Raw genomic sequence first — 21,038 nt, forward strand, 5'->3', positions numbered from 1 at the left:
CCCCCCCCCCACACACACACGGGCTGCTGGCACAACACAACACAGCTGTTAATAGTGCTCAGTGCATTAGATATTTATAAAGCTCAGCCCACGAAGCTGCCAGCACTCGTTTAATATGAAAACACAACTCTGCTGCCTAAACACACATTTCTAGACCTTATGTTTACCATCGACTCTGCAAGCCCGAACGCCACTGGGGTTTACGCTCCATTTTAGCAGGAGACTGTGGTCTGGAGATTGAACAATGGCCTTGCTTTAAATCTCCTTTTCCCTCCAGCAGTGTCTCTCTCTCTTGCTCTCCATCTCTCTCACTTTCGGTGTGAAACAATGTAAAGCAGACTCTTAAAAACTGTACCCATCTTCGACTGACAGCATTTTACGCATAATGAATTGCTTTTTGCTCAAGCTTACTCAAAGGAAAAAAGAAAAAAAATCCTGTTATTGTACCAGGCATTGCCATTTTATTTTAACGTTCCTACTTCCTTCAAAACAGCACTTCAGACCCTAATTGGCAAAGTTTAGGCAATGTTACTATAGTTCATATAGACTGATGAAAGAGCAAATAATTGAAAGAATTGCAACAAATATACCCTACTACTGAATTCTCATAAAAAAGGGCAATGATTGATTTTCAGTAACAGCAGCCAACATTAGTGCTGACTTCATATTAATGTGCTGAACATTTCTCTAATAACAAACTCATTCACTGCGACTTGGAAAACAAATACACTGTAGGTGCGTAAAGGGTTGTTATAGAGATGACAAACATACGGTAAAGCATTTCCCTTAAGAACTTTACAGCATTTGTAGTCTGGAACCACATGGATCTAACGGGTTCTAATATTTGTGCCTATTTTCATTTTCTGGTGTATTTTAGACTAAAAGTGACTCAATTTCAATTACATTTCAATTTAGTCAAAAACCCAAATAATAGCTGAGACTTGATGTCCTCTGAATTCGGTTTAGTTTGATCATTGAATGAGTGTAAATATTTGCTGAAAGTATGAAAAACCTTATTAGAAAAAATCACGTTTGCTGGAACCAGGACAGGACAGTGGTACGAGGATATATCGTTGCTGCCTCGCAACACTATGGTCTCAGGATTGACCCCGAGTTTAGGTTACTGTGTCTGGAGTATCCCTGGGTCTGTGCGGGTTTCTGCCATGCTTTCTCCCACATCCCAAACACATTCTAGTTGTTGGATTAGCATGTCTAATGTACGATGGTATCCACCGTACTGGCATGCCAACCAGAGTGTATTCATGACTTGTTCCCAGATCAACTTGCAACCTTTACCAGGATAAAGAGACTGTTAGCTGAGATTTGCATGTTGATGTGGGGACTTCTTTAGGATCGGCCTCAATCTCAGGGGGAGTCAAATATGTAATGATCACAGGATCAGGCCAGATTCTCCATGCTGTTGGATGGATAGAGCTATAACAGGTCAAAGGTTACATAACTCTATTTATGAATGATTTGGCAGCAGGGGGTTTCATTTCCTGGAGAGTCCGTCTACACATAGCTGCGGGGTCTGTTGCCTTCCTCTGGCTTAAAAAAAAAAGAAGAAAAAAAAGAGAGAGATCTATTCTCTGCTGGAGAATGCCCTTCATGCCTGTGCAGCATGAAGAGAGGACATGAAGAGGGGCGAGCATGACTAAATTTGGTTTTTAATAGCACCGTGCTCTGATTTCTTATTTGATTAAAATTGGCAATGTCCTGGTCTGGTCTGGTCGTTCTTCTTGCTGTGTGGACATGCCCAAGGCTCTCCAAGCCCAGAGCAAGTGACCTCTTTGGTGAGTCCGACGAGATTTGTTTGAGCATTAAGGAGTGAAGAGGGTGTAATGAACTGGTATAGGCAACAAGGTGGGCGTGGGGGGTTGGACCTGGGCAGGTAGTTGAGGGGCAATGGAGGTGTTAGGTGTTCATGCCACACACAGACACACACACACACACACACACACACACACACACAAATGCACACTTTCCTCCTGGCAGCTGGCTGATGAGCTGAGCAGTGATTAAGAGTGAGTGAACACATCATTTCCTTTGTCATTGTGATGAGGCCTGGGAGAAAAGCCCTCGGGTGGGAAAAGGAGAGAGAGAAAGAGAAAGAGGAGGATGCATGTGATTAGGTGTGCCATTTAAATGACATTCACACTAATCGCTGATATCAGGTTAGTCGCTAGGAAAAAAGAAATACCGTCGAGAGTTTTCGCAGCTAATGGTGGAGGTGCTGGAGTTTCTAAACGGCGGCACCGGATCTCGCCGTACGCCTAATTCCATTTGCCGAGAGTCATGGTTAAGCAGGCGAGTGGACCTGTGGGAAATTACCCACAATTCCCTCTCAAGACCAACACTGCACACCCCTGTGCTCACTTGGGCACACACATTATAATGACTACTAACTCAGCTCTGAAGGAGTTTTGTTTAACAGCAAAACCTTTCTATCAGCCCAGGCCTGGTCAGAAAATAGAGGGGGAAAAATTCCTTGATAACAAACCAAGTCTGTGTCTAAAGTCACGGTGCCTTTCTGACGGGATAGAAATACTCTTCTGTTTGAACTGTAATCCCTTCTTTCCTCCTGTGAACAGTGCGGATGTGGAGGAACTCGTCAGGGAGAGAGGCAGGGTGCTTCCCCTGACTGCCGAGTGATGGAGCAACTGGAAAACAGCGCTACATCCTGCAGGGGCAATTATGTGGGAGGTTTCATGAGGCACTTAACCCATTCATATTAGAAGACGAGTCATTTTGTCTCCTGGATGTGACAAGGCTGCTACCGTTTTTGGTTGTGGGTGATAATCAACTTTTGTCAACAGAGTTGTTTAAAGAATAGCAGAATGCTTGATAGTCTGCATTCAGCGTGTGTTTTTGCTTCCTGCTGTATGTTCAGAGGAGATTTTGCAGCAGTCATAATACAGTGGCTGAAAGTAAATAAATAAATGAATAAATAAATCCAAATATCTAATGGGGTACGGTGGGTACAGATGACACAGTCACTGTGATTGTAACTTGTTTGCCATACAACGTTAACATAACGAATTATTGATAAAAGACTGGGAGGGGGTGTGGCTTTCTGGTTATTTCTATGATTTATATGCACATTACAAACTCAAAGCTGATTTTTGTGTAGAATTTGCCTCTTTATGAAGTTAATATAGGCTCTCTCAAATACCACTGCTACGAGAATATTAATCCTTTCCAAATATTTATATACATATTTCTATGTAGAATATTTATTATTATTATTATTTTAACGCTGAAGCACACTTGATACAATCAATTAGCTTCTTAGCAGGACAGTTTGCTTTGTCTGTGCAGATGTTTTCAAGCAGGAAAAAACACTGAAATGCACAAAGACAGGCTTTAGAATCACTGAAGACACAGAAAATAGGAATAATTCTATCATACATACCAGTAAGCCTTCTACACATTTTAAAAGGCAGAATATTCTTTAGTTACTAAATAAATATGGATTTTGAGTTTTTTCTTGCAACATGGACCATTCAAGCCAATTAAGCTGTGTTGAAGTAAAATGATTTGAGAGAGAGCGAAAGAGAGAGAGTGAGAGAGAGAGAGAGAGAGAGAGAGAGGACTATGAATGTTGTTAGTGGTAAGCAGAATTGCCTGGCACTCATCTAATGCCAACCACACAGTCTCTCTTGCCAGACAGTGGAGACTTTCCACCTCTCTCTCTTTCTCTCTCTCGTCTCGTCTCAAGATAAGCGAGTGCCCCCTAACGTACCCAGCATGTTGCCTGATTGAAGAGTCGTTTGGCTTTGTCCTTGACAATCAACTTAAGAGCAGGATCGAGGCATTAGCACTGCCTAAGCATGACAGGATCGGAGCCTTTAATGCCTCATCTCATTATTCCCGATATTAGAATAGCAGAGACAAAGCTGGGCGCAGACAAATACTTTTAACAGTTATCAGACATAGGCAGGCACACATGAAATAATAAAAGAACACAGCCATACACACACACACACACACACGCTTGGAGCAGTAGCTGAGCTTCTTGCTGCAGGCTGGGAACTGAAACGGCTCCCTGTGCTGCCGATCCAGGTAAGCAGATTAGAGAAGTGCACAATGCAGCCTTCTGTTTCTCTTCCAGGAACAAACCAGTGCTTTATGCTACACACACACACACACACACACAAAACAACACCTTGTCCACAGCCAAGAATTCCACACTCAGCCCAACACCTGTGTCTCTCTGTCTTTTTTTCCACTTCAGCGTCTCTCTCTCTCTCTCTCTCTCTCTCTCTCTCTCAGGCCTGAGCCACTCTCTCCGTAGCGAATCGGCTTTCATCCCCACGCCTCGCCGTGACCAATCGCGGCTTAAGTTACTTACACTTGCATCATTTCAAAAAAACTGCCGAATTTTAACCTGTGATCAGACACACTCTTTGTTAACTCTGTGGATTGGATGCCATCTGGATGCTAACTCTTCCCCGGCTCTATCGAGGAAGCAGGCTAGTGTTAACGTTTCACGCCGTTTCATCATCCCTCGCTACCGGTTCATTAAAGGAAACAAGGAGCTGAGAGTGGGGAGGGAGGAAGGGGCAGAATCAGTGTGCACCGGGGACATCAAGGTGATCCTCCATTGGTTTTGCGGAGTTGTGAGAGGGGGAAAAACATAACATGTATTAGGAAAAGTCAAGGTGAAAACAAGAAGTGCAAAATGGCGACACTTGTAGACCAGAGCGTGGGAAAGGAAATCCATCCCCCCCCCAAAAAATAACAAGGATTAATAAAATGGAAATGAGTTGTGCGGTGCTGGTAAAGTTTCTCTCCATGATCAGTGCATCCCCATCACCCAGACACACGTCGGGTTCTGACAGGAAAATAAGGGGGTAGACTGCAGAGTCGGACACATGCAGGTGGAACAGAGCTGTATGAGGCCAAATAGCCTTTTTTTTCTTCAGTTTGGCCAATAATTTTATTTAATACGCTGCACACATCTGAATAGAAATGCAGTAAAATAGCAGGCATCTTTCAACTGATAGATAATTGGTTGATATTAAAGCTAATTTCAGCCTTGGAGGAAAGATGCAAGCACAGCAGTGTGTAAGCTTCCTGTTAAGGAAACACACACACACTCCCAACATCTTCAGAATCCTGAAAGCTGACTGGCTGTTAACACCTCCATGCACCAAACTTCTGAACACTGTATCAATAACAGTCTCTGGGTGAATCAATAAGACTCTCTAGTGACAGCTAGACATCTGGCTTTTGTGATACAACATGTGCAAGAAGGTGAAAGAGATGATCCAACAACATCGCAGATTGTTTTGCTAACTGCATCCTAGTTAACAGCTTCAGTTAGCTCACACTATGCATGTTAACTAACATCACTTTGCTCACAGTACCTCAGTTTCCTCACACCATGTCATCTACCTCACTTTATTAACATTATGTAAGATAATCCCCTGTTTAACCCTTGACCTCACAAATTAACATCACATTAACAGCCACAGAACATGGAAAAAAGGCTCAGCATTCGGAATATTTCTGCACGTCTTTGCTCTTCCTCAGACTGATTTAAGATGTCGAGGAAAAACAGAGCCGAGAATTCTAAATGAGAGAGAGAGAGAGAGAGAGAGAGGGGGAACAGGAAACAGACAATGTTCCTCCACAGCCAGAACAATGAACTCCGTCAAGCACACACACATACACACACACACACACACCTCCAGTGTGAGCGTCGGCGAGAGCAGAGCCATTGCATTAACCCACAATGCAGCAGGGCAGCAGGACTGATGGCTTTGGAAAGCTCAATTTCCAACACAATCGTCCTCATTTTAGTGCAGTAAATGCCAGTGAGATGGTGTGCTCCACGCTCTTTTGTGCAAGGACCTTGCTCTCTTAAGATAGAGGCCTCAAATGAGAGAGAGAGAGAGAGAGAGAGAGAGAGAGAGAAGGATAAGAAAGGACAAAGACAGTGTATCTTAGCTTCGGTGGTCACCTAGAAGGAACAGTTGAAGAATAATGCTCTATAGTCTAACCAAGGGGGGAAAAAGAATTATAAGAGAGAGAGAGAGAGAGATTCTGGTTGGCATTCACTACTTCAAGCCTCTGATGTGCTTCTCTAATTCTCTCCGTTTTCCACAGACATGGTGCCAACCCCGGTTCAGGCAACCATTGGACCTACAAGTTTGATCCATTACCTCAGATGTGGGCGTTTATTTACGCACAACCATGATGCATCACACAAGGCAAAGATGAGGAAAAAGTGAAAAAACAGAGTGTCCATTATGCTTCAGGGGGCATTTAAATATTTCTGCTGGCATGATTTGGCTCCAATTTTTCCTTTAGAGGGAAGCGTCACTGAAAAATCACTACAGAGTTCTTCTGACTGATCACCTTTATCCTGTGCTGACACGTGGCTTTACTGATGGGCGTGGTCTTTTGTAGGGTGGCCCCACCCACATCCCCGTGGGCACGAGTGCTCAAAGAAAGGTTTAATGAGAATGAGCCTTGTAAATGTAAATCATATGCCTTGGCCTTGCCACTCACCAGATCCCTACCCCTGCTCTGGACTTTCTTTTATTTATTATTTATTTATTTTTATGCATTTCTGGTGGAACGATTCCCTTTAAATATTTACGCCATCCCTTCCTTCAGACCAAAACTAACACTCTAACCTGCCATACAGGTGTCATTCAGCACATATAGACATCTAGCATTCTCATACTAGCATTCTCACCCTTGCAGCTCCAGTGTAGTCACCAGATGTTTTGGCTGGTCGACTACATTCGGTTTGAGGAAAAATATTGAAATAATGCTTATATAAATAGTTTGAGTTCAAACGGCACGGTCCGTCAGTTCCAGACTTGCATTTTAGTGCCGTAACGGAACTCGATTTTGTGGTTCGAGAGCTGATACTTCTGCGGTTCAAAAGCGTGGAACGGTTCCGGATTAGGCCCGGTGTCGGTGGAAAAGCACTATGTCTTTCCTCTTCTCTCACTGTTTCTCATTCCTCTGCACAAGTTAGCAGGCATGAAAGCCACAAATTCACCGAGTTGTTAGAGATCTTTGAGATCTGTCCCTGTTTAAAACACTGAAGTCTGTGTACCAAGCTTCGATGACGTAAGAGTGGAAAGGAGCGAGACAGTAACCTTTTCCTCAGGCTGCTTTAATTTAACCTCCATGCAAACGCACCGGGGGCCGAGGGTAAGATCTGCTCGATAAGCCTCAATCAGATTCCTGTGCGAGATGACCTGCTCGAGTCTGAAGGGCGTTTAACATTTGAGAGTGAGAGAGAGAGAGAGAGAGAGAGAGAGCTAGAGACAGAGAGTGAGAGCAAGATAGATAGAGAGATATACAGAGAGAGTGTTCGATAGCAAACGACAGAAAACAAGAGAAAGAGAGGTTGGTGTGAAAGAGGACGGTGTGTCAGTGGGTCCTGAAGCAGAAACGCTCTCCACGCTTCATTAAAGACCAAAATAAAGCAGGAAGGAGCTGCTATTCTCAACTGTGTGTGTGTGTGTCTGTGTGTGTGTCTGTGTGTAGGAGCCTTTTTAGTCATTCAGTGGGAAATTTCCAGACGACCCACAATGCATCTAAACCATTCTACTGTATGTATGTCAGAGCAGAGTCAAAGTGAAACAAGGCCTGAAACCCAACACCAAACACACACACACAAACGCGCACACACACAAACGCACACACACGCTGCACCTGCTTCATGCAAATGACTTCGCTGCTGCTTAACTTTTTTATTCCTTATTAACTTTTTTCTTTTGTTTTCACAAAGCTGACTCGTGTTCTTGCCCATTTTAAGAACAAAATTAAAAAAATTAGCTGTGTGTGTGTGTGTGTAAGAGACTAAAGTGGAAGTATAACTACACTACTGAAATACGATGCACTTGGGATTTTGTTTATTTAATTTATTTTAAACAAAAGCCATATATATATATATATATATATATACACACACACATATGCACACTTGGGGCAGGGTGCCAAGCCAGCCAATGAAGACTGCCGGCCCGGGAAGGGCATCCTGCTTAAAACCTGTGCCAAATCATGCGGATCAAATGATCCGCTAAAAACAGTGGACCCTGTCAACACTAAACGCAGGTCAAACGCTAAATATATATATATATATATATATATATATATATATATATATATATATATATATATATATATATATATATATATATATATATACATATATATATATATATTTCTTATGTCCTTTGTATCACTTTGGTGCACTTTAAGCTGTTTAATTGTGCTCTAGAAATAAAAGTTACTCGCTTACTTACTCACTACACCTCTCTGGACACAGACTAACGGTGACTGCTCACATTTCCAACCTCTTCAGGAAATTTCACTCAACACATCTCAAAAGGAAACCGTGATTTTTTTTCTTGTGCTTTCACGATGGGAAGGTATTAAAGTGATTAAAGGTCTAAGAAAGCGTTTCTGTGCAACTAGAAGTATGGAGACAGAGCACAACCACAATCTTACAATTGCAGGTAAAGATTTTAGCTAGCTAGAATGTCACTGTTGATTATTTTATGGAACATGAAAGCAGAATGATGATGGAAATGACACCAAACTGTTGAGGCGATCAACATTTTCCTCAGACGTGACGGTAAATCCTTCTGAAAAGACTCAACTAAAATTACAGCCAAATTACACTAGCATGAAATGCTAATCAAAATCCTATTTCCGCCATATTGAGAAAAACAGAAGAGAGGGACATTCGTGTTTAATCTTTTTCAGACAAATGCACCAGACACACAAGACGTTTCGAGCGTGTCTTGGGTGAGCAATTATATTCGGGGTAAGAGGAGTACGATTTTGGGCAAATTATTCATTTTCCTGTGAAATCTCTCACACTCTCTCCCTCTGTCTCTCTCTTTCTCGCACATTCACTCACACACACAGATAGTGAATGCAGCATTAGCGTTCAGTGCATTGTGTGCTTGTAGGACAGAAGCATTGTGTCTTTGCAAAGTCCTCTGCTTTAGGACGAAGCCTCTTCCTAATCTCAGATAAAGACGAGATAAAGCAGACAGAGATAATGACAACGCTTCCCTAAAGCATTATCACACCCTTTATCTAACACACACACACACACACACACAAGCCAGGGCATATAAAACTCTCCAAACCCACAGATCAAATCCTCGACATGTTGGGGGTCGGTACTCTGCTCCCCCTCCCTTCTCCATCGATCGTTTTTCCATCACACGCGTCTTCTGATTCGGCAATCAGTCAACAAGCGTCAGTGACAAACAGACAGCTCTGATAAAGGCAAGGAGCCAGAGCGCAGCACTGATAGAGGACAACCCACTAACACACACACAAACAAACATGGACGACATAACAGCAGGGCGTCGTTACACATCTGTTTAAACAGTAAAGAGTTAGCTCTTACCTCTGTGTCTGTTAGTGGTCTTGTCAAACATTAGCATAGCATCTTCTACCTGCAAAAAAAAAAGAATAAAAGGTGTGAGGTCAGGGGTTAACTTCAGCATAGGGCAGAGATTAAATAAATGAAAGTCCACACCATAATGAAATCGCTTATTCCTGTAGAAAGTTAAATGTTCTTGATATTTTTTAATATAAAATACAGATGAAAAAGTGTTGCTAGCCAGCAGGGAAATATGTCAGGTAAGAATACACAAGCTAATGACTGAATTAAATGATTAGCTAGCTAACACAGAGCCATTAAATTTTAGTAAATGCACATCAGTGGTCCAAACAAGACAAAATCCTTCAGATTAGCAATATCATCTTCAGATGTTTTTGGTAAATTCTAATGAAAAGATTTTGGGGAAAAAAATAAACAAGCTACCGCATGTCGAGGTTATATTGAGAAATGTCAATTAATTAAGGAATCAGAAAGCACTTCCAGTTCCCAATACCCCTGTAAGCAGTCAGTCAGCAGTTCCTGTTGCTAGATTCTCTATAATCAATCAGAGAACATTTCCTGTCCAAAACCAGCAGTGTAACCAATCACCACATTTTAAATGAATATCACAGTTTTACTGTTGGAAGGCTTCCCTGGTCTTCTAATGTAACTGATGAAGTTATAACAAATTCATTCCAGCATTTATTGTTATTTATTGATCCTTGCTGTCAGCACAGGAGGCCTCAATACAAACCAAAATCTGCCTCAGGCCTAATAACCCTCAGTCGACACCCTCATCCCTGTCCATCATAAACCCTCAGTGCACACAGAGACCGAAAAATAGGAGACAATATCACAGAGGGGGACCAGAGCCAAAGGTCCTCCGTTTCTCGCCCCAGTTACCGTCGCTAGGTAACACTCTGAGCGGGCAGGGTGCGTGTGGCAGAGTGAGGGTGCGTGCCAGAGGGGGGCTGACGGCATGAGGGTGATGGGAATAGGAATGCACATGCACACGCAAACAAGGGTAAACAGGAACAACCTGGCTGCATCGCCTCTGTTTGTTTGAATTAGAGAAGCAGTCTAACACACACACAAGCCAAACACTACTGCTAGTCTGTGTGTGTGTGTGTGTGTGTGTGTTTGTATGTGTGTGTGGGGGCTTTCATAATTATTAGACCATAATAATGCCTGTTATCGATCCTCCGCACCTTTAATGGTAGGTCAGTGAGATCGCAACATCCTGAATATCCTGGGGTTACACACACACACAGACAGAAAGAACAAGTATTCACAGTGGCTCTACAGTATACTGAAATTCAGACATATCAAGGACTCTTTATGGAACCGAAGGCAGGTTTGAGTGGGTGTGTCTTAAAGACTAAGACTGGGCTACAGGTTGTGTATTTACATCTATATAGATATATATATATATATACACACATTGTGATTAATGAAGTGATTGGGGCATACCCAACATTTCCGTACACTCACCCAGCAGTTAGTTATGATTAGAACATTGTGTGTGCTTTTACATATGCAGTGTTTAATCTGTTTTACTACAGCTGGTGTGTTCTCCCCCCGGTATGGTTCTTCAAGCAGGTGAGAATGTGAGAACACACTCAGGTACAGACCAAAACATCTGCTTCTGCTCGAGCTTTATGGTCCACATGCCAGGAAACTGTAGCATTAAATCGATTTCATTGAGAAAGCGATTCAATTCTGAATCGACTGTATGATGTGAATCTTCAGTACTTTGGAATACAATAAAGACAGAAGGAGGACTGCAGTGCCTCAACAATGCCATGTGATATTTAGATCAAGGAAAAAAAGTGAGAAAATAAGCTGGATATGAGACAGGGTTTAAGACTAAAAATAGGATTCAAATTCTTTGTCTGACAAAATCCATCCCAGTATTTCTAAATAACTGTGTTTGACGAGTATGCTTTCACTAGTGAAAGTGAAGTTTTTCTGCTTTTTAGTTCATTTAACAGTGAAACCAAACAAACCAAATGAACGGAAAGCATGAATTTCACTTTGATTCAGAATATGTAACTTTTATAAAAGATCAAATAATTTCAGCAGTGAAAACCAATTCGACAGCCTGAACACACACAGCGCTGATTCTGATCATGAGCAAGCGACTCAAGTTGCTATTCCCATCGAGCGCAACTCCACTGAAGGACAGGTCATGATTCAGTGAGCACTCAGAGATGGAGTCAGTTCAGCCATTGTATACATCTATACACACACATAGCGGGACAGCGGCGGGAAAGTTCCTGGTGCGTGACCGTCACACTCCACCGAGACACACATATAGACACACACACGTCTCTTTTATAGAGATGCTTCAGTACTGCGGGTCTTTTCAATGCAGGCTCTCACAGCACACACTGTGCTCTTCCACTATCTGATAGCAGGTTAAGGACCTCTTCACCACACACACACACACACACACACACACACAAAGGTGAGGCCATGCTCACTCAAGGGAAGCAGAAATCTCTCACTCCTTTCTCCTCTTATTCTGAAGCGACCGGTTCAATGGATAATGGCGGCCTTATCGTATGTAAAAGGAGAGCGATGAAGACTGCACTGGAGTGGCTGGCCTTTTGTAACAATGAAGAAAAGGTTCTGCTAGCCACCTCTTGCATTGTGAATGTTAGCGAGAAAAAGTCTGCTGCCTTTTGTAGCTCTGGATAAAAAGAAAGAGTCACTTCCGTGCTGGTTTTCTTCCTCACGCTTTTTAATCCAACTACTTAAAGTCGTGATCAAATCTGACAGGAAGGAGATTTCTGCTAGCGGCTAATGCGACACTGTTAAAAGCAGGATGCTAGAAAACACTAGCAAAGTTAGCATGGGATGTGTAAAATGTGTTTGTAGATGGGAAAAAAAGAGCAGCTTTGTTGCAGGTTTTCTTCCTCATGATTCTTGCTTAACGTTACTCATGCTAACATCCAACAGTTACTAGGCTTATTTACCAACTTCAAAAGACATGAGACTGACCCCCCAAAAAACTATATGAACAAAAATATACATGACATCAGCAGTGTTTATCATTGGGTGTCTGTATCTTTTGTGACTCTACCTTCTTTAAAGGTTTTCTTTCCCACAATTCTTACTCACCTAGTGTAACTTATGCTAATATCCCAAGGGAGGACCAGCTATTGACAGGCTAATGGAAAACTTGCACCTTTAAAGTAAATGGGATGACTTCTAACAGTGAAAAAAACTGTAAGAACCTGCTTGTTATCTGGAGAGCTAAAAGCCTGGCTTTTACTGAACCAGCATAAACTATGCTAACATTTGACAGGAAAGAACAAACATCATGGAACAGTCTCAAACACCATATAGCTATAGGAACATGTGGCTACAAGAATGTTAGCAGAATTCATCTAAAATGAGCCGTTAAATCATGGTAACATCTAACAAGAAAGCACAGTCCGCACAACAGAACAATAGCTAAGTTGGCAATTATATGATGCTCACCCCAAGCACCACAAAAAAACTAGCAAACATTAGCATAGCATAACTTCAACAGAAATGCAGAAATTGATATGCTAATGTTCCATTTTGCTCATTTCTAAATAGCCCATAGGAATATTATAGACGATGTTAGCAGAGGGACAGAGGGACATGTTACAGAGGGATATCAAAGCTGTTTATAGCTCAGACCCAACATCCTCACAAACTTTGTACCTCACACTTTTTCCATTAATAGCATATTAATTAACATCCAACAGAAAGGACCAACAGCTTGGCTGATGCCTGCGTTACAGGCTTTGAATGGCATGTGACGATCTGAAGCAAACCAAAGAGTCACATGAGCAGGAAGCTAGGAGCATATAGCAAGAGATGTCTGAAGCTAATTCTGCACTTTTAGCACTAGCAGGAGAACTCATTTATTAGCTAGCATGCATGCTCTGGAGCTGGCACATAGAGATACAAGAGAGAAAAAAATTACAAAGAGGAAGCAACTGAGCAGCTGTTTAAATTCACACGAGGGCCTGGAGGCGGCTTATCGTGTTTCTGTCAGAAGATATGACAACGAACACTCCTTCCCTAGAAACCTTTGCACCTATGCTGCTGCGCCCAAAACAGCCATACGTATAAAACGCTACTCTCTCTCTAACACACACATACATATATACAGACACTCTATACACACATCCGTTTAAATCAACAGCCTTTTGAATTATTTATTGGCAGACAAAGGCATTCATAAGCGGGCTGACTTGTGGTGTGATGCAGGGAAACGTAGCAGGCCTGCTGGAGATTTAAGAGCAGGGGAAATACAGTGTGACAGCAGTTTAGATCGACTGCAATTTCCCCATTATTTACATTCCCCACACGAGAGAGAGAGAGAGAGAGAGAGAGAGAAACTCAGCATAAAGTCATAGCAGAGACTCAGACACACATAATAATAGAAGTTTTACTTCTCACCAGGGGGCTTCTCATCAGTATTCATGTTTTTATACTGAATTAAAATAAGCACATCCTATAGAGCTTGACGGCTAAGAGTCATGTCCTTTCAGACGTCCTGTTCTGGATAGTTACTAAACAAATTTAATGCTTGCTATGTCCACGACTGATTGACCAGTACATAGTTCATTTGCTAATAAGTTTGTTAGACACAACTACAGCTCAAGTCTCTCATAACTAGAATGAAATATCAAATCTAGAACCGCTACGATGGGGGTAAAAATTTTATTGCCATATTCTATAAATATTTTGTCATACACTCGCCAGCATCTTTTATAGGAACCCCTGCACATTCATGCAATTATCCAATCGGCCAATCACGTGGCAGCAGCACAACGGATAAAACACGTCAAGAGCTTCAGTTAATGTTCACATCAAACTTCCCAGATTGGGAAATGTAAGCTCAGAGACTTTGTGGTACCAAGAAAAAGCTTCACCAAATGCTTGATATTTCTCTTTAAGTCATTCAAGCTAATGATGCTAGTTTGTTTCCTCTTAGTCTCGGTGTGATTACTGCGTCTCACAGTGATGATGCTGACACAATTCATTGTTCAATCCAAATTTACACTTACACGAAAAGTATAAATCCTTTCTTCCCTGTCTCATGGGGTCATCCAGTGTCCAGGAACTCAAGTATCACCGCCGACATACCTGCCTTCCACTGAGCCAGTAAATCCTCAGGCTGAGCCTCAAGAGCAACACAGAGCACATGGACACCACGTGTAACATCACACCATAACCTGTTTCCAGTGGTGGAACAAAAAACTCCTCCTGACCCCTGGCTCTCGCGTGTGTGTGTGTGTGTGGACCACTCTTGCTGGACAGGCAGGCTAACCATGGAAAGAATTCACACTGATTTACAGTTCAACCTCGACAAGCTGAGGATAGAGGTAGCATTTTTCCTTACTACCTCTTAAATCAGCGAAGGCATCTCTTGGGTTTACAGCTAAAAAGATCAATAACAGCCGTTTGAAGTGGAGGGAAGAAAAGGTTCAGGATTGTGTTTGAGCGGCGTACGTTTCATCCAGCACCATCCACATCTGTTACGGATAAAAAAAAAAAAAATACAGAGACAGCACGTGGATGTAACTTGCTGCCGTTTAGCTATCGCATGTGAGACAAGAATGCGAGAGCTGCTCTGTGACCAAAGTGCCGAGATTCCTTCTGTACATGGAGTCCACTCCTCCGCTGTGATTTTGTAAAGACAGTTTGCTGCGTTATGTGTCTCCTGAAGAGTTGGCAGTTTAAAGGTAGAACACACACAGTCACAGATCATTAGACCCGCCGCTGTACTGTACTGTGTGGGTAAGCAGAATGTGACAGCTATGGTAATGCACAGAAAGACACAGAGAGAGAGAGAGAGAGAAAAAGAGAGAGAGAGATAAAAGAGGAGATGAAGATAAAGTAAGTGTCGAGAAAAAAAATGTGTTGAAAATACCAATTTTGGTATCAAGTTGAAAATGAAAGATTACGAATAGCTGTCATTTTTAAATCCAGCACTGCTCAAGAAAACTCACTAAACATTTACACACACACACAAAGTATTTTCACACCTATTAGTCCATCTGCTGAGTCTGAATCAGAATGAAGTCAATACTCTTGGTTTGATTTGTTTTTCACACTGCACATTATCAAACAAACAAAAAAGAAAACAGAAATTTTAATGAATGCAATGTGTAAGGACTTGCTTATGAACTTCCTTCATCCTTTGTTCAAAGGAAAAATGTAAACAAGCCTTTTCTGAGTGTAGAAAATTAAAAAATGAAAATAAAATAAATAAAATAATAATAATCACCAAACTACAGAATATAGAGACTGTTCTAAGTTACTGATAATTACATTAATAATTTTTTTCTGTATTATATACTGCATCAATTTTCTCCATTTGTTCATCGGTCCATATCTCCAGAACACACAGCATTACTGCAGTGTTATAGCTCCTGTCCTTCGGCTCAGTTTAACAAAGCAGCAACCAAAAACACATGGCATGTTTGGTTCAATCAACGTGGAACTGAGTCGAATCTAAAGTTCACTTGAAATTGGACAGAGACTACCATGCTCAGGCGCTCTTGGACTGGTTAACAAGTGTAACTGGTGTGTTGTCACCTGCCTGAGGAACCACAGCAAATACACCAGGCTTCTGTTCAAAAGAACTAAACACTGCACATAAAAACAAAGATCTACAATAGAAGATAATTAAAGCCCAGAAAGACTTCATCTGGATATAATGGAAAACCCAAATTACTTGGTTTGGTCCACTAAATGAATCAATGATTTATATTTGCAAAGTATGTGATTAAAAAAATAATAAATAAAAGAATCTCAGGGCAGAAGACACAAAGCACATCAGTGAGGGAATCACACTGAGAAAGCCAAGAAACCCTGGGGAGGAACCTTGTTTTTGCCACCAATACCTGTGACCTAATTTATTTATTTTTGGTCACTATCACACAGAGAGAAGTAGACTGACCGGTAAACAGAGAGCTTTATCCACAAACTTGTTCCTGCATTATCAACACAGACTGCTGAACTAGCATTTTTCTATCCCTTGTGAATAAGATCCCAAGGTACTTAACCTTCTACGCCTTTGGCAAGCTCTCTCCCCTCACTTTAAGGGAGCATCCCACTCTATTCCAGCAGAGAACCAAGACTCCGAACATGGAACTGAAGTGTTTGATTGCTTTTTATGTATATGTTACCTACAAAGATACAAAAAAAAAGCAATCAAATTCCAGAAACACTTCCAACTTGATCTTGATACAGGCGGGTGTTGTGCCTTACTGGCATGATTTTGAGCAGCAATGTTGCCAAAGCCAAGAAAAGAAAATATATCATTATACATCTCGGCAAGAAGTAAGCAAATAATATAGCACTCAGTCAGCTTTCATGGTTTGGGCTCCCTAACAGCTCAGTGGCTCTGAAATCGGCCAAATTACAACCCACCTGAAACAAAACTACAGCGCTGATTGGAACTCAAACAACATTACAAAGTAAAATGAAATGTTGGCTGGCCATAAAATGTCAGCGCTCCATGGAAGCGAGGAGGTTGATGAAACAATAAGAAGTACTGTGATGAGGTACAGAGTCTAGAAACACGTCCAAAGAGCAAAGACCACACCAGCAGTGTGAACCAAAAGATACACATACTTTATTTTTTTCTCTTTCCAACTTAGTTGTGTACATTTTCCACCAGTGGATATAAACTCACACTGTATATGTGACTAACAGACAGCTGGAATTGTTGAAGGAGAGAGGAAAAGAGGAAGGCCCAGCCTTTTTACCTAGACAGCAGGGACAACTGGATGGATGTGGAATTATCAGGATAATCCCCAATGATGCAACAAAAACAGAAATTACCAGACTAGTTACGGGAAAACAAGAGGTGTTGCACTTTGATTTCTCATCTGCTATCAGAAGAGGTACAACAAGTGGTCACATAACGCATGGACACACACATGCAAATACAGTAGTTTAGCTAATACCTTAATGATATTTAAGGGATATAGGAGAGTGGACTTTTCGTTTCAAGAGTTAACTTAAAACTTACCTTTTCTTTACATCCCATTGTCATGTAATACTTAAAGATTTAATTCTGACACTATTACAAACCCCCTCCGAAAAAGTTTTCCATTTCCTTTTTAATAGTGTTGGGTTCACCAAAACACACACTTCAAGACAGATGTACCATTATTGTCACACCAATAAAGCACCTTTGAGTCATGAGTGGAGAAAGAGAGAGTGAGAGAAAATGAACAGATCCCTTTTTCACTCGGCATTCCCATGCTTGAAGCCTGGAGAATAATGTGTGAGGAGGGAAAAAAGGCTTTCAGTAAAATGACAGATAAGAATCAGATGCAGCTCTGTGCACATAGTGAGTGAACCGAGAGCACATAAAAGATCCTCCAGTGAAGCAGGTTTGGTTTCATTCGCGCTCAAAGAGACGCTCAGTATTTGGGGTGGCACTGGAGGAGGCACGGTTTAGCCTAGGCTTCTATTCTCCCATTCGCAGTGGGAAAACATTGGCGGTTGGGAAATGATACTCCCAGGACTCCAAGAAGCTGGTCTTGCTGTGATTAGGTGGAAAACAGCAAAAGCTTTAAGGTGCTTGTTTTACACAAAGCCTAATGCTATCAGATAGAGCCGTTCAATGGGCTTTCTTTGCCAATCCCGAGTCTAAGCGAGTAGCCTGTAAGGCTCGACGGGGGGCGTGGTGTTACCTAACGATGAATAAACAGTCTTTTTTAGAAGCGGGGTGTTGTTGTTTTTTTTCTCTTCCTATCTCTGATATGAGCATTCATCGTTTGTTATACAACGTGTCACTTCAAGCTGTGTAACTGCCTCACTCTGCCCCGACTGAATGAGATATTAACATTGAGAGCCAGGGCTCACAGTGGGGCATTAAACAGAGAGGAATGTGTTTTTGTTTGATTTTTCTCCCTCACACACACATGCTGAGAGCAGAGTATAATCACAGCACACAAGTTGTGAAAGGCCAGATTTTGAAACTACAAACCTCTGTGCATTGGATGGAAGCATCTGCACTGTTTTGTACTGGAATGTATCTTTCATAAAAATGCTTCAGGTCGTCTAGAAGCCGGGATCCATGCCATGAGGAAGATGTTTGTACCATGTGAGCACACTACGCTACTTACACACGCTACTCGGTTCTGTTCAGTAAATAAAAAAACAAAAACCTCCACCTCATATTGCTTTCAGCATGTTTATGGACAAATTAGTCTACGAGCATCCTAATAATGCTTACATTACAGGCTTGTCCATGTAGCAATCATGATTTTGCCTTAACCTACCATTACAAATAATTTGAGTTCTAAACAAAGATAAGATTAATTAAAGGTATTTTGGCTGTATTAAGGTACTTGACAGCTTTAGAGCGTTATATGCTGGATCGGCTAATATTAATTTCTGACTGGCCTGCAAAATAAACATGCTGCAAACATAACCATGACAATCAGCGATTATAATGCGTTTGGGCAGGCCTACATTTGCTTCCACAACTAAATGAATCATAACAATATTCTCCAAAAGCTCCAGGGTCTCTGGTTGGATCCTGAGTGTTACACGTTCTCCCTGTGGGTGCACATGTAAAATCGGACAATCTTGACTAGCAGTGACTAGAAGGACTGGAGGCTAGGATCCAAAACTGGAGAAAATGATTACATGCTCCAAAACAAAGTTACAGCCAAAGGATCACCAAATCCTTGAAATACACAACTTAAAAGCAGCTTTGATTTGCATGCTTTTATTCAGACATATTCAACATCTAACAGCATGCACAAATCTTTTGATATTTGTTTGCCGCCTGAGCCCTGCGACTGAGTCACAATTCAGAACTTCCCTTCAGGCGACAGAGGCTATCGACGAGCGCAATTCCTCAAATCTATCCGTCGTTAATATTCATGAGCTGCATGGTGCCGCAACCAACCAGAATACGGACGAGCTGATGCATATTGTATAAGGGACCTTTGTATGTCAGCCCTGACAATTGTGAACACGACACGAGGTGGTGGGGGTGAGGTTTTTGTGGTATATTCAGCAAGACAAAATTAGATAAGGGGACATGTGGAGGTCGGAGAGGGGCACAGGGCTACGGCACAGAGTAGGGATGATGGACAGTACCGTTAGCGGAGTTCCTAATTGGTCAACGAGAGTTTATGGATATGGTAGTGTGGATATTTGCACACTGTCCACAAGGCACCAACGCAATGTTTGTGTGTGTGAGAGACAGAGAGAGAGAGAGAGAGAGGAGAAAGAAAGAAAGAAAGAAAGAAAGAAAGAAAGAAAGAAAGAAAGAAAGAAAGAAAGAAAGAAAGAAAGAGCACTGCAGGGGACTGCCTATTATAGCAGAGTTTTATTAATAGGCCTTTAATGTAGTAGCCATATCCATCTCTGCCACACACTCTACAGAGAGGCTCGGCTTATTGTCAGGAAGGAGAATGCCTCTGAGACATGCACTTTCTCTCTCTCACTTACCCACAATCCCTTCCTCCCACTCACTGTACTGCAAATGCAGAAATACGGTTTCTAGCATTAGAAGTAATTGAAATCCATGCAGCTAAGACAGACCCGTAAACACGGCTTCCTCAAAGTGATGCCCTCGTCTCTTTTTTTTTTGTCTAAGCAATCACCATTATTCTTTTCTCTAGCAATCGATTACTGCAGTTTTTTCTACTCTCTACCACCACAACCAACACCACCACATCCCTTTCACCGCTCCACCCTCCCTCACAGAGCCGTTTATGTATATGCTAATTACATTAATCAACAGAAAAAGTGCTTATTAAATCTGCTAATTGGTATGTAAATAAGTTCCTCCTGACACTGGCAGGCGCACAATCACTCTAATTTAAAATAAATATAAATATGTCAGTTTTCATTTAGAAGGGGAAAAAAAAATAAAATAAAAAAAAAGCACTCTGCCAGCATCGTTGCTGCTATTCTGTCTTATTTTTCTCAGAGTTCTGCCTAGAGCGTCCGAACCCATCCGTCTCCCACAGCAGAGATGCCAGTTAAACCCGATCTCCACTCCCGCTGGCCGATCGATAGCTAACCAAAGAGGCAGGCGAAGGAGAAAGCGAGTTTGAGAGCAGTGTCATTTTCTATGTAATGGAAAAAGTAATCGCATCTTTTCTCACTCTCTCCTTCTCTCACTTTTTCCCCCTTAGACGGTGATTTGAGGTGATAGCCAAGCAGACGGTTCAGACTCAATGCCGTTGACATTCTTAGGAAATCACTCTGACCTAAAAGCTTCATGTGACTGCCTTTTTACTAACTCCATAAACCATGCCACAAATGATGCTACGAGGTTTTATAAGTACTCCAAAGAGAGGGATTACTAAAGACGTCCTATCGTTGGAATCATTCTTATTTGAAATCTCATCCAGTGGGGTCTAATGATGGTTATAATAATCCAACCAGCTCCCTTTTGGGGCCTCTCAAACTGAGATATCTGTCGCCTCGCAATGCAACTATACCGTGTTAAAGGCTTACTTAAGCGAAGAAGCGACAAATTCAATTACGTCTGCTGAACCACCCCTCCCCCCCGCACTCATCACCGGTGTTTTTCCTCAGATTAAGCCTTAATCTCTTTCAAAGGCCGTATCAATAATATGACATTTTCCATCACAATAGAAATGAATAAACGCCAGTCAAACCTTTCTTCATTATTCCC

The 21,038-nt window shown here is 41.8% G+C and overlaps 1 protein-coding gene across 5 annotated transcripts in view; it reads right to left on the bottom strand.

Moving 5' to 3' along the window:
• Positions 1 to 21,038, bottom strand: part of msi2a (musashi RNA-binding protein 2a) — a 219,237-nt gene that overhangs the window by 88,155 nt on the left and 110,044 nt on the right. For all 5 annotated transcript variants that reach the window (XM_058412541.1, XM_058412543.1, XM_058412540.1 and 2 more), the window contains exon 8: positions 9,395 to 9,443. In XM_058412541.1, the coding sequence (XP_058268524.1) occupies positions 9,395 to 9,443 (49 nt within the window). The remainder of the gene's footprint in view (positions 1 to 9,394; positions 9,444 to 21,038) is intronic.

Source organism: Hemibagrus wyckioides, linkage group LG16, assembly GCF_019097595.1.
Source record: "Hemibagrus wyckioides isolate EC202008001 linkage group LG16, SWU_Hwy_1.0, whole genome shotgun sequence".
Classification (NCBI taxonomy): Eukaryota; Metazoa; Chordata; class Actinopteri; order Siluriformes; family Bagridae; genus Hemibagrus; species Hemibagrus wyckioides.